Source organism: Elgaria multicarinata, chromosome 9 (genome assembly GCF_023053635.1).
Source record: "Elgaria multicarinata webbii isolate HBS135686 ecotype San Diego chromosome 9, rElgMul1.1.pri, whole genome shotgun sequence".
In the NCBI taxonomy this organism is placed as follows: domain Eukaryota; kingdom Metazoa; phylum Chordata; class Lepidosauria; order Squamata; family Anguidae; genus Elgaria; species Elgaria multicarinata.
This window is the reverse complement of record NC_086179.1, coordinates 41,542,190-41,555,864: the sequence shown is the minus strand read 5'-3', so window position 1 is coordinate 41,555,864 and position 13,675 is coordinate 41,542,190. Positions and strand designations below refer to the sequence as shown.

The 13,675-nt window shown below is 41.5% G+C and overlaps 1 protein-coding gene across 8 annotated transcripts in view; it reads right to left on the bottom strand.

Annotated features, from left to right (window-relative positions):
- ANKS1B (ankyrin repeat and sterile alpha motif domain containing 1B) overlaps positions 1-13,675 on the bottom strand; it is a 373,862-nt gene that overhangs the window by 334,229 nt on the left and 25,958 nt on the right. For all 8 annotated transcript variants that reach the window (XM_063133719.1, XM_063133713.1, XM_063133716.1 and 5 more), the window contains exon 2: positions 8,917-8,997. In XM_063133719.1, coding sequence (XP_062989789.1) covers positions 8,917-8,997 — 81 coding nt within the window. The remainder of the gene's footprint in view (positions 1-8,916; positions 8,998-13,675) is intronic.

The window sequence follows — 13,675 nt, the reverse complement described above, 5'->3', positions numbered from 1 at the left end:
GCTTAGCATTGCACAAGCAACATGGTCTTTCTGAACTTTGGTGTGTTCCTGGTTTTTTTGGTTGTTCTTTGGTATTGACTTCTGACTTGCTCTTGGTCCTGCATACAGGTTTGCCCTTTGATCTTGACCTGTTCTCCATTCCTGACATCTGGTTTCATCTCTTGACTCCAATTTCCTAGAGCAACTTCTGGTTTATCCCAGACTGCTGCCTAACGTCAAGCCCATTTCCTCTTTTAGCTATCCTTTTCTTCGTCACCTCTTTTTCCTCCATAAATCTCTTTCAAACATCTTCCCTTTCTTTCTCTGCTTCCCTCTCTTTGATCACTGCATATTCAACATTATCTTCCTCATGAGGGCTGCATAAATCCTCGCAAAGTTCAGGGGCATGTATGTTGTGGGTGGGGATGTATTAAAATTAGAGAAAGTGATCCAAGGGTTTTCTTCCTCCTTTTAAAAAACATTTTAAAAGTTAAGCTGGCAGCTTGGTAGCACTTGGCATCCTAGCAGCTGAGCACTTTGAAAATGAGGGCTAGAATGTCCCTGAGAACTGTCAGGTTTCTGGGTGAGTGAACCAAAAAAGTGACTAGAGGTTTTTCTGCCATTATGACACACAAGGAGAAATCTAGATTAGCTGGTGGTATTTTCAAGGCCAAAGTGATTATTGCACCTACAGTCAGGTGATTAATTAGGAGCAGCTGGAATGGTTTGCTGACTCACAGAGTGTGGTAAAGCTGATGTAATAATACCACATGGTAAGAATGCCATTAACTGGTTGGCTCAAATGACTATAAAGAAGAATCTGGACTATGGATAGTGTGGAGAAGAAGGTTTAGGGTTCTTTACTGCATAGTAAAGAACTTAGATGAGCACCACTGATCTTTGTCTGTGTGGTCTTTCATCTTGAGATCAGCTTCTTTGTCTTGACACTGGACTTCCTGAAAAACTCTGCTAGTGTGAGTTGCATTCTGCACTAGCTCTAAAAAGTGCATTACTATACTTACCACGTCAGTGTTGGGTTATGGGTCCAGACAGTTTCCAGTGTGAAGACTGAGAGTTGGTGATATCTCACAGAAGAGGTGGCATCTCGAACTGCGGTCTGGTGAGTGTTGTTTGCTGTGCCGAGGAGGGGTTGAGGAGCAAGGCATCGCAAGAGCAGTTTGTGAGAAAGTTACAGCTATGGCTTTTACAGACATGCCATTGAATTGTCTTAATGAGACTAATTATCTGGCTTGGAGCTGCAAAATAGAGCACTATCTCCAGAGGGAGAATCTGTGGAATGCTGTAAGCAATCCCCCAGACCAGCCAGATGAAGAGCAGGAAAGGAACAATGAGAAGGTGTTAGCAAATATTATTCTGTGCTTGGAAGACAGCCAGCTGATCCATGTGAGAGGGCTAACTTCTGCACAAGCATGTTGGAACGCCTTGAGAGCAATCTATGTGCAAGACACTGCTGCAAGTAAAGTCTTGCTAACTCGCAAGTTGTATAGAGCACGTCTGCAGTCAGGGTCAAGTGTGTCTGACCACATCAACGTGATGCGTAAGCTCTTTATGGATTTGGAGGAGCGAGGCATGAACTTTGCAGAGTCACAAAGTACATGTAGTACTCAGTTCCTTAGATGATTCGTGGGACAATTTTGTCCTAGCCTTGGAGGCTATGCCAGAGACTCAGCTCACACTCCACTACTTAACTGGGCGCTTGATAGAAGAGCAAAGTCAGAGAGATGATAAGCGGCTTGAGTCCAGTAACGGGAGCGTGAGGCAGTCTGCCAAACGAAGTGTTCTTCCACCGAATTGGCAGCGACCCAGGATGAAAATAAGGCGTTTGCTATTAAGTGTTGTTTTTGTTGTGGATCAAGAAAGCACCTGCAGAGAGATTGTTCAGTACCAGTGGAGAAAAAGCCTGCACCACAGAAGAAGAAAGTGAGGCCCAAGATCTCTGTGGTCAAGATTGCTGTAGAAGAGCCCAATGACGTTTGGCTAATGGACAGTGGTTCCAGCCAGCACATTGCAAACAGAAAGGAGCTGTTTGCTACTTTGCATTCTCCACACCAGAAATCGGTGACGCTGGCAGACGGAAAACCTTCCAATGTCCTTGGTGAAGGTTCTTTATTTATCCCTTGTCTTGGTAAAAATGTAAATAATGTGCTTTGTGTACCGTCTTTAGACTACAACTTGATAAGAGTATCTTGTTTGGATAAAGAAGGGTATACTGTTTTGTTTTCTGACAAGCAATGCAAAGTACTAGAAGGGAATAATCTGCTAGCTAAAGGAGAATTAAGGAACAATTTGTATGAAATGGTTCAAAAAGGGTCTAATGTTTCTGGAGACGTAAAATCTGTTTTTGAAAATAAGCCTATGCATGATAACTGTGTGCACCTGTTACATAGACGCTTGGGGCATGCTAGCTTTAAAGTGTTAAGCAAGATGCCAGATGCGTGTCTTGGTTTGAAGGTAAAAGCATGTGACCAATTTCTTGACTGCACCACCTGTAAATTGGCGAAATCCAAAGTTGCCCCTATTGGAAAGAAGAGTGACAGAGTCACAAAACAAATTTTTTGAATTAGTTCACGCAGATTTAATTGGGCCATTGGATAAGACACTAGAAGGGGCAAGGTACGTCCTGGTGTTGGTAGATGATTATAACAGATATGGTTTTTGTTATTTGCTACACAACAAGAGTGAAACCTTTAAGGTGTTCCAAAATTGGCTGAGTTGGGTGGAGAGAAAATTCTCAACCAAAGTTAAGCAATTGCAGTCAGACAGAGGAGGTGAGTTCATGGCTGATGTTTTTCAGAAGTGGCTAAGAAGAAAAGGGATCTCAGCCAGGCGAACTGCATCTCATTCCCCATGGCAAAATGGAGTGGCTGAGCGTAGAAATGGAGTTCTTCAAACCATGAAAGATTCAATGATGACAGACTCGGGGCTTCAGGCCCACTTCTGGGGTGAAGCAATGCTAACTGCCAATTATGTGGTTAATAGGTTGTGGAGTTCCTCAATTAACAACACCCCCTATTACCTCATGTTTGGAAAAAAGCCATCTCTAGCACACGTGAGAGTTTTTGGCAGCTATGCATGGGTTAACATCCCAAAAGCTGCAAGAAGAAAGAGGCTGGCAAAAGCCAGAAGGTTGAGGTTTCTGGGCTATGCGCCTGGCTCCAAAGCGTACAGATTCTCAGCAGGAGGCAGAGATGTTATCTCCAGATCTGCAAGCTTTGAAGAGCACAGCAGCTGGGGGAGGCTTCATGGAACTGAGGTTTTGTTGCCGACTGAAGAAAAGAACTTGGAAACTCCAAAACGGGAAGAGGAGCAAAGAAATGTTTCCAGCAGAGGTAGCAGTAGTAACTCTACTGCAAGCTCTAAGGAAGAGGAGGAAGAAGCTGGCACATCATTAGGACCCAGACGCTCAGAAAGGAGCAATAAGGGTGTTCCACCAGATAGATTCACTGCTGGCCAAATCAGAATTTGTCAAGTCTCCTATGAACCTGAGAATTTTGAAGAGGTTAAGAAACTGCCTGAAGCAGAAAGGGAGAAGTGGGTTCAGGCCATGAGAGTAGAAATGGACTGTATGTCAAAATACGATGTTTTTACACCAACTATATTACCAAAGGGAGAAAAAGCCATTGGTTGTACGTGGGTGTACAAGAAAAAGGTGTTAGGGTCTGGAGAGACAAAATATAAAGCCAGACTCGTGGCACAGGGATTTACACAAAGGAAGAACGTTCATTATGATGAAACGTTTAGTCCTACAACCAGACCTGAATCGACTGGGCTGGCTTTAATGGTTGCAGCAATTAAAAAATGTAAAGTATATTACTTTGACATAGAGACAGCTTATCTAAATGCTGATTTGAAAGAAGATATTTACATGGCGCAGGTCCCTGGTTATGAAAGCCCAACACCAGGTTTAGTATACAAACTCAACAAGGCAATTTATGGTCTGAAGCAATCTGCCAGAAATTAGAACAAATGCTTACATGGGATTCTTGAATCTATGAGGTTCAAAAATAGCAGGGCAGATTCATGCTTGTATACTAGAAATGAAAATGAGGAACAAATATGGTTGTTAATATTTGTTGATGACATTTGTTTAGTGGCCAAAACAAAAGATCAAATGGAAAGATTTGAGAAACAATTGGGCACGCACTTCAAGTTAAAGAATTTGGGAAAAATAAAAGAGTATCTTGGGGTGGAAGTTTCAAAGAAAGAAGGGGCTTATGTGATAAGCCAAAAGCAAAAAATAAAAAACCTGTTAGCCAAATACAACATGGGGAAAAGTAAACCTGTAAAGATACCAATGATATTAGGTTTTGTTTGCGACAGTGATGATGCAGAATTTGAGGAAACAGAGTTGTATCAATCTGCAATTGGAAGTTTGTTATATTTGTCGCAGTGGCCTAGGCCAGATATTGCGAATGCAGTGAGTATTTTAAGTAGGTTCTCATCAAAACCTACTTACAGTGCCTGGCAAGGTGTAAAAAGAATCTTAAGATATTTAAAAGGAACTATTGACACAGCTCTGATGATCAAGCCCACAGAGCAGCTGTTTTTTCAGTGTTTTTCAGACAGCAACTGGGCGGGAGATTTTCAGGATAGAAAATCAACCTCAGGTTTTGTTATTAAATATGCAAATGTTTTAATTAGTTGGAAAACTAGAAAACAGAATGTGGTGGCATTATCAACTTCTGAAGCTGAATTTGCTGCAGTCTCAGAATTGTGCACTGAAATGATTTGGTTTGTGCAATTGCTAAAAGATTTTGGATTGGATGTAGAATATCCAGTGACAGTTTTTGAAGACAATCAAACATGTATTCAGATGGCACATTCTGAAAGAGTTAACACTAGAAGTAAACATACAGATATCAGATACTGCAATGTTAGACAGGCTGTAGAAGAGGGGTTAATTGATTTAACTTATTGTGCAAGCAAGGATAACACTGCAGACATCATGACAAAACCCCTGACAGTATTGAACCACAGAAAATTTGTCAAAATGACAAATTTGGCATGGCTGAGCAGGTTGCATAAGTGTGCAAATGTACAGAAAAAAGGAGGGGTGTCAGGTTTCTGGGTGAATGAACCAAAAAAGTGACTAGAGGTTTTTCTGCCATTATGACACACAAGGAGAAATCCAGATTAGCTGGTGGTATTTTCAAGGCCAAAGTGATTATTGCACCTACAGTCAGGTGACTAATTAGGAGCAGCTGGAATGGTTTGCTGACTCACAAAGAGTGTGGTAAAGCTGATGTAATAATACCACATGGTAAGAATGCCACTAACTGGTTGGCTCAAATGACTATAAAGAAGAATCTGGACTATGGATAGTGTGGAGAAGAAGGTTTAGAGTGAAAAGTCATTGTGTATATTGATGTAAATTGCTACTGCTGCACTGCCACACTGTATGATACTGCACAGTAAAGAACTTAGATGAGCGCCACTGATCTTTGTCTGTGTGGTCTTTCATCTTGAGATCAGCTTCTTTGTCTTGACGCTGGACTTCCTGAAAAACTCTGCTAGTGTGAGTTGCATTCTGCACTAGCTCTAAAAAGTGCATTACTATACGTACCACGTTTAAAAACATTTTAAAAGTTAAGCTGGCAGCTTGGTAGCACTTGGCATCCTAGCAGCTGAGCACTTTGAAAATGAGGGCTAGAATGTCCCTGAGCACAACACTACATGATCACACGTGTACAACTTTATGTGCATTGATGCTCCTTTCACATGTCCTACTTAATATGGAGACATTGGGGGGGGCATCTATGCTTGCCTCTTCTCCATAAAATGAAAGCATGTCTGAAAAGAGCTTATGCATATTCAAACATGGATCTTCCTTGAATAAATCCTAATGTAATAACACATCAATACATACTAAAGCATCACAGAATAAAACTAGAACAGCTTCCTTGGATTTAGATGGAGAGGAAAGACAGAATTGGGTTTAAATCCAGATTTTGGGTTTGAAATCCAGATTTTGTTAGCCAACACATTTTTTTAACAGAAAAGCAGAATATTAAATAAATAAATAATGACTGACTGATACCACTTGCTACATGAGTAGGCTCATAGTACCAGGAGTTCTCTGTAGAGATACCAATGCCTAGGTGGCCTATAGTCACAACTACAAGGAGGAGTGCAAGGATAATCCATCATGCTAACCCTCTTCCATGCCTGTTAGAATTTAGGTATTGTGAGTAGTGTGAACAAGATTCTGGGGTAACATAAGTCTGGAGATTTGGAGAATTTCGATGGAGCAAGAGGTCCCAAGACAACAGAGGGGGAGGACGATAATCTCTAGGCAGCTGCTACAATGAGGATCTCTCTCTGATCTCTCCCTCCAAGGTCAAGCCAATGATATGCACTTCATCAAGGACCTGTTGGCTCTTATCTAATACTGGAATAAATGTAGGCAAGAGAGGTAGAACTGGTGGAATGGGTAGCGATGTAGCACCTCCCATATCAAAAAGTGCTGATATGGAAGGGAACGAAAATAGTTAATTTCGAACTCATTGGCATCAATAAAAGTGCTTGCCATTACCTTTTTAATAAATTGTTCTAGTTCGTATGTATTTAGAACTGATTAAAAATGCTTAATGAGCAGTTTGAAATGGGGTCTACATTTCCCATCTGGCCCGGGCCTACTACCAGCTTTGCCCGACCCTGGATGCTACTCTTTGCCAGTCACTGAGAGACTAGATATTTATCAAATAACAATTTCTTTAGTGACCTGAGCAATACCGGGTATATCAGCTAGTATCAGAATAAATTTGGGATTATCTGTGTCAGTTTTCTCAGAGGAAAGCAGAGGGGAACAAGTCTTTCCTGTCCAGCTAACAGCATATGCCATAGCTAACAGCCTCTCTATGAGAAACTATAAGAATGGACAGAAGTTTTCAGAGGTGTCACACAGGTTAATACATCAACTCAAGAGGGCAGAATAGAAAATCCTGTTTGGCATACACTTTGCTTTTCAATTAGATAGCTAGGAGGTGTGTTACTGCAGCCATTGCTCTTAAGCCGATGTTCAGACTGGGAGCCTTTGCTGGGAATATCGTCTTTAATGTCCATCTTTTACTGTCCATCCTATGCTGCATTTAACCCTTCATGTTTGAGACTTCCCTCCATTTGAGCTGTGGGAAACACTTCTGATATGGACTTAGTTTGTTTCGTTCAAAATGTCTTTCCTTGAAGCCCATGAATCATTAAGTACTTGCCATGGAAGGTATGACTATACTTTTCATAGGCCTTGAATTCTTGTTTCCTATTGATTATCATCAATAGTCTAGAGTGCCTGCTGGCTTGCACTGATCTAGATTCTTAAGACCATTAAGACCATTAAGCTTTAGCTATGAGAATTAAGAAGCTCATCTATAAAAACTGCTTTGCTAACAATAAAAGTTTTCACAGTTTCTGGTGTTTTGTGTTAGTTTGCCAGGATTTGTTTGTCCTATAAAATGGCATAGGACAAATTCCAGGAAATTCAGCCTCAACAAATGACAAGATAGAGGGTGTGCTGCAGCTATAGAAGATGAAGAGGAGCTTAGATGGAAGGCAGGAGTCATGCTGTTCAAATGTGTGCCGTTAGAGTCGGGAAACTTCCCATCTAAAGCTTTTTCAGCCCTAGAATATTCCTAACAAATCTCTGTGCAGGCATAGAACCTCTATGTGTGATGCAGAGACATGAAAAAGAAAATCTTATACACCAAATAATCTCCCCAAATAATCAGAGTCATCACAAATCGATGCCCCCCAAACCCATCCCAGCAAGTTGGTCCAGAAGAATACCATGGCTAATGTTATTAAAAGCTGCTGAGGGGATATACTCCAGGATCACATCATACTTCAAAGGTCACACAAGTCTATCTCCTGGTACAGGTCATCTACTACGGTAACCAAGACAGTTTCAGTTTCATACTCAGGTTGGAAACCAATGTGGCATGATTCCAACTAATCAGGTTTATCAAAGAAAATATGGTGTTAGCCAATCACCATGCACTCAAAGACCTTGCCTAAAAACGCAAAAAAAAAAAAAATAGAATTATGGCTTTTTTAAAAAAAAGAATGGGTGTTACTAATATTTCTTTTAAAAAACCTGAAACCTCACCTTCTCTCAAATAGGCATTTCTGATGTCTTTGACCTACTCTCTTAATCCTGTCCTTGCAGATTTAATTAGCCATGATTGTAGGAAGAGACACTTGGCATGCCTCATTGTCCACATTCTCTGGTTGTACAAACTGAGAGGCATCCATAAAAAATGTCACTAGACAAAAGTCCTAGCAGACACAGGAATGGATTTCGTTATAACAGTAGCACATAACTTGGAGCAGATGCAAGGATTTTATCCTTAATATCTTGCAAATTGATCAGAGCACCACCCCCACAGAGATTCTCGAATCCAGCTTCACCCTGGAAAATTTCCACTGGGTGACATGGCAGTGGTTCAGTAAGTTTTCTTTGCTAACATCATCACCATAAAGTTTCCCCTAAAATGGGCTCTAATCTGTGTTTTCATTGTCATTGTCATTTTTGGCTATTAACCATCTTGAATTTTCTTGCAAAATAATGGCAGAATATAAACGTTCAAAATAAATAAGTAAATATTCAGTCCATCAGAACAAAATAATTCAGTATACAAGAAAATAGTGAAGGAAACTGCAAAATTACAGAGCATTTCAAATAGAACACTTTACTAAAATCCTGGCACACACATAAAAATATGACTATGTTCATAGAATAGCAGAGTTGGAAGGGGTTTACAAGGCCATCAAGTCCAACCCCCTGTTCAATGCAGGAATCCACCCTAAAGCATCCCTAACAGATGGTTGTCCAGCTGCCTTCTAAATTTATGCAGGTTGATACCAGCATAAATGTGCAGCACAAAAGTAATACTAACATAATATCAATAGTCAATTAGCACTTACTTGTGACCATTCAAAGCTGCATGGTGTAAAGCACTGTACCCTGAACTATCTGTGCAGTTTATATTTGGTCCACGCCAGATGCTGAAAATAAAGAATAAATTTCATTATGGTTATGGTTTGAATCAGCAAAACTTTTCTGAATTTTTTTGAATATTAATATGAAAAAATAAGCTAGCAAATTAAACACACTATGCAGGAAAGCACACTGAAATGTTATCTTTTTCTTATCTAAAACCAAGAATAAGTGTGCAATCCTATGCAAGTTTAGACAGAAAAAAGTCCTACAATTCCCAACATTCCCTAGCCAGTCATGCTGGCTGGCGAATGCTAACAGTTGTAAGACTTTTTCATGCATAGGATTGCACCCTAAACCTCACATCGGGGGAGTTTAAAGGTAATTGACTAGTAATTTAACTTTTTAAAATTGGCCATCTGGTAAAGGCCAATTCAAACAGGAAACTCTGAGATATGAAGACGATGCCACTTCTGTTTTCATGTTGGGAAACAGAAGTGGCATCAGAAGTGGCGGTTTTTAAAGCATTTTAAAACTTTTCAAGCTTTTCCTCTGAAGTACACATTTGTATCATGATACATTTTCAATGTATCTTCATTATCATAATAGGATATAGGAACGGAGCTGTTCTCTCAGGTATTCTGAGCCCATCTATAAAAGCAGGCACACTAGCAAGGAGCCAGCTCTCTGAGCACAAGGAGCCCCAGTAACGAAGCATCTCAACCCCAGCGACGAAGCGTCTCAGCCAGTGATGAAGCATCAGGACACACGTGAGTTAAGCAACTGGGCAAATTTAGCAGCAGGGCAAGGAAGCCAGGGAGTAAACTCTTTCCTTCCCTACTAACAGTAAGTAACTTTAAATTAAAACAAATAAACAAACAAACCCTAAGCTCTAAATAAACTCCCTACCTTCTCCCAGTAACAAACTCCTAGTAAACAAACCCTATAACAGCAATAATAACAATAAACAAACCAGCTATGAATGTAGAAAGCCAGCAGGGGTGTGGGGACTTCCCAGTTTATTGCACTGAGTGCCAAATGTATGATTATCTGCCTGCTGGACAGAAATCATGGGGGGTGCTCGGTGCAATGAGCTCCTAGCACTCAGGGAACAAGTTTGTTTCCTTGAGGCCAAGGTTGCTGACCCGGAGAAGCTAAGAGACGAAATTACAGTCCGGTTAGCTTGACATCTGTTCCAGGTAAATTGGTTGAAAGCATTATTGAAGACAAAATTAGTTATCATATAGAAGGGCATGTCCTGCTGAAGAAGAATCAACATGGCTTCCACAAAGGCAAGTCCTGTCACTAATCTTCTAGAATTCTTTGAGAGTGTCAACAAACATGTAGACAGGAGTGATCTGGTGGATATTGTTTACTTGGACTTCCAAAAGGCTTTTGATAAAGTCCTTCACCAAAGATTCCTGAACAAACTTAGCAATTATGGAATAAGAGGAGAGGTCCTCTTATGGATCAGTAACTGGTTAAAAAACAGAAAGCTGAGAGTAGGAATAAATGGTCAATTCTCCAGATGGAGGGAAGTAAATAGTGGGATCCCACAGGGATTGATATTGGGATCAATTCTTTTCAACTTGTTCATAAATAATCTGGAATTAGGAGTGAGCAGTGAAGTGGACAAGTTTGCCTATGGCACCAGATTATTTAAGGTTGTTTAAACACAAAGGGATTGTGAAGAGTTCCAAAGGGATCTCTCCAAAATGGGAGAGTGGGCAAACACATGGCAGATGTGGTTCTATGTAAGCAAGTGTAGGGTGATGCATGTTAGGGCAAAAAAAACCAACTTCAAGTATAACCTGATGGGATCTGAGCTGGCGGTGACCAAACAAGAAAGAGATCTTGGGCTGGACAACTCGATGAAAATGTCAGCCCAGTGTGCGCCTGCTGTAAAGAAAGCAAACTCCATGTTAGGCATTATAAGAAAAGGAATTGAGATTAAAACTGCCAGTATGATACTGCCTTTATACAAATTTATGGTATGACCACACTTAGAATACTGTGTACAGTTCTGGTCACTAAACCTAAAACAAGATATTATAGAGCTGGAAAAAGTGCAGGAAAAGGCAACTAAAATGATTAAGGGGCTGGAGCATCTCCCCTATGAGGGAAGTTACAACAGCTGGGATTGTTTAGCTTGGGAAAAAGGAGGTGTACAAAAATGATAGAGGTGTACAAAATTATGCATGGTGTGGAGAATGTGGATAGGGAGAGATTTTTCTCCCTCTCTCAAAATACTAGAACCCGGGGTCATCCCATGAAGCTGATTGGTGGGAGATTCAGGACAAATAAAAGGAAGTACTTCTTCACACATTACATAGTTAAATTATGGAATTCACTACCACAAAATGTGGTGACAGCCACCAATTTGGATGGCTTTAAAAGAGGGTTAGATAAATTCCTGGAGAAGGCTATCAATGGCTACTAGCCCTGATGGTTGTGTGCTGCCTCCAGTATCCAAGGCAGTAAGCCTGTGTGCACCAGTTCCTGGGGAACGTGGGTGGGAGGGTGCTGTTGCACCATGTCCTGCTTTGTTGGTCCCTGGTTGACAGCTGGTTGGCCACTGTGTGAACAGAGTGCTGGACTAGATGGACCCTTGTTATGATCCAGCATGGCTGTTCTTATGTTCTTAAATTGTTTATAGGTCATAAGCAGTACCTATAACTGAGCCCAGAAAACAAAAGACAGCTAGTGCCATGTACTCCCAGCTCCCAAAAGCTCCAATAATCATTGAGGACCTTCAGAGTATTCTAGCTCAATTGCTACAAAGTTAAGAATTATGAAATCTAATAGAAAATGCTGTCACCTCAATAGCCAGAATTGGTCAAAAACACTTCTGGCCATCACCAATAGGAACAAAGGCTGTTTCTACACCTGCCTTTTTTCCTGGGATTGTCCCAGGATCATCCCTATACATCCAAATGACTCACAGGGGATTCTGGAAGCAGGCAGGGATGATCCCTCCTTTTTCCTGGGATAATCCTTAGGTGTAGGAAGGGCCAAAGACTCTAGAAAGGTCTAACCAAATCTACCAAGTGCAACCGCCCTATTAATCTCTAAGCAATGATCATTCAACAAGAGTACAAGTTCTACATTGAAGCTCACAGACTTAAAAAGTGTCTAGAAAGTGACAGAATCCAAGAGTGAAGCTAATGGTAACCATTAGGTGTGTCTGGAGCTTAGAAAAATAAGATTTTCACTGGCTAGTGAATCTATAAACTTATTAGATTAAAAATAAAAAAACCTGGCATATCCTTTCTCAATAGCTGTGTTCAGACAACATGATACTCAACATTGGGGTAATAATCAACTTGATAATTGTTTATCTAGGTGGTAATCCCCACACAACATGATTATAATCAACTGTGCTATGGATTACGATCAGTGTTGAGTTGACTATTATTATTATTATTATTATTATTATTATTATTATTATTATTATTATTATTATTTGTATCCCGCCTTTTGCCCAATGCTGGGCCTCAAGGCGGCCTTACAAAGTTTAAAATATACATGGGGGGGAGGGAAACAAAACCATAAACAATTAAAAAATACACAACAAAATTATAAGACATTAACATAGATGGAGGGCTGGATTATTCTCCAAAGGCCCGCTTGAACAAAAAAGTTTTAGCCTGCTTCCGAAAGCCCATCAAGGAGGGAGCCAGCCTAGCTTCCCCAGGAAGAGAGTTCCAGAGCACCGGAGCAACCACTGAGAAGGCCCTCTCCCAAGTTCCCACCAAACGCGCTTGTGAAGATGGTGGGACTGAAAGAAGGGCTTCTCCAGAAGATCTCAAAGCACGGGCAGGCTCATAAGGGAGAATACGTTCTTTCAAATAACCTGGACCCGAACCATATAGAGCTTTATAGGTCATAACCAGCACTTTGAATTGTGCCCGGAAACAGACTGGAAGCCAGTGGAGCTGTTTTAACAGGGGAGTTGTATGCTCCCTGTAAGCAGCCCCGGTCAACAATCTGGCTGCAGCTCTTTGAACCAGCTGGAGTTTCCGAACACTCTTCAAAGGCAGCCCCACGTAGAGCGCGTTACAGTAATCCAATCGGGATGTAACTAAGGCATGTGTCACCGTGGCCAGGTCTGACATCTCTAGGAACGGGCGCAGCTGGCGCACTAGCTTTAACTGTGCAAATAAACTCCTGGCCACCGCCGAAACCTGGGTATCCAGGCTCAGGGCTGAATCCAGAAGTACACCCAAGCTGCGGACCTGCGTCTTCAGGGGGAGTGTAACCCCATCCAACACAAGCTGAATCCCTATTCCCTGATCTGCCTTTCGACTGACCAGGAGCACCTCTGTCTTATCTGGATTAAGCTTCAATTTGTTCGCCCTCATCTAATCCATTACTGCCAACAAACAGCGGTTTAGCACAGAAACTGCTTCCTTGGAATTGGGTGGAAAGGAGTAGTAGAGTCGGGTGTCATCAGCGTACTGGTGGCACCGCACCCCACAACTCCGGATAACCTCTCCCAACGGTTTCATGTATATGTTAAATAGCATGGGAGACAAAACAGAGCCCTGAGGGACTCCATAGGCCAATGGCCAAGGAGTCGAACAGGAGTTCCCCAGTACCACCTTCTGGGTCCATCCATCCAGGAAGGAATGGACCCACTGTAAAACAGTGCCTCCAAGACCCATCACAGCAAGGCGGCCCAGAAGGATACCATGGTCGATGGTATCGAACGCCGCTGAGAGGTCCAGCAGAACCAGCAGGGACACA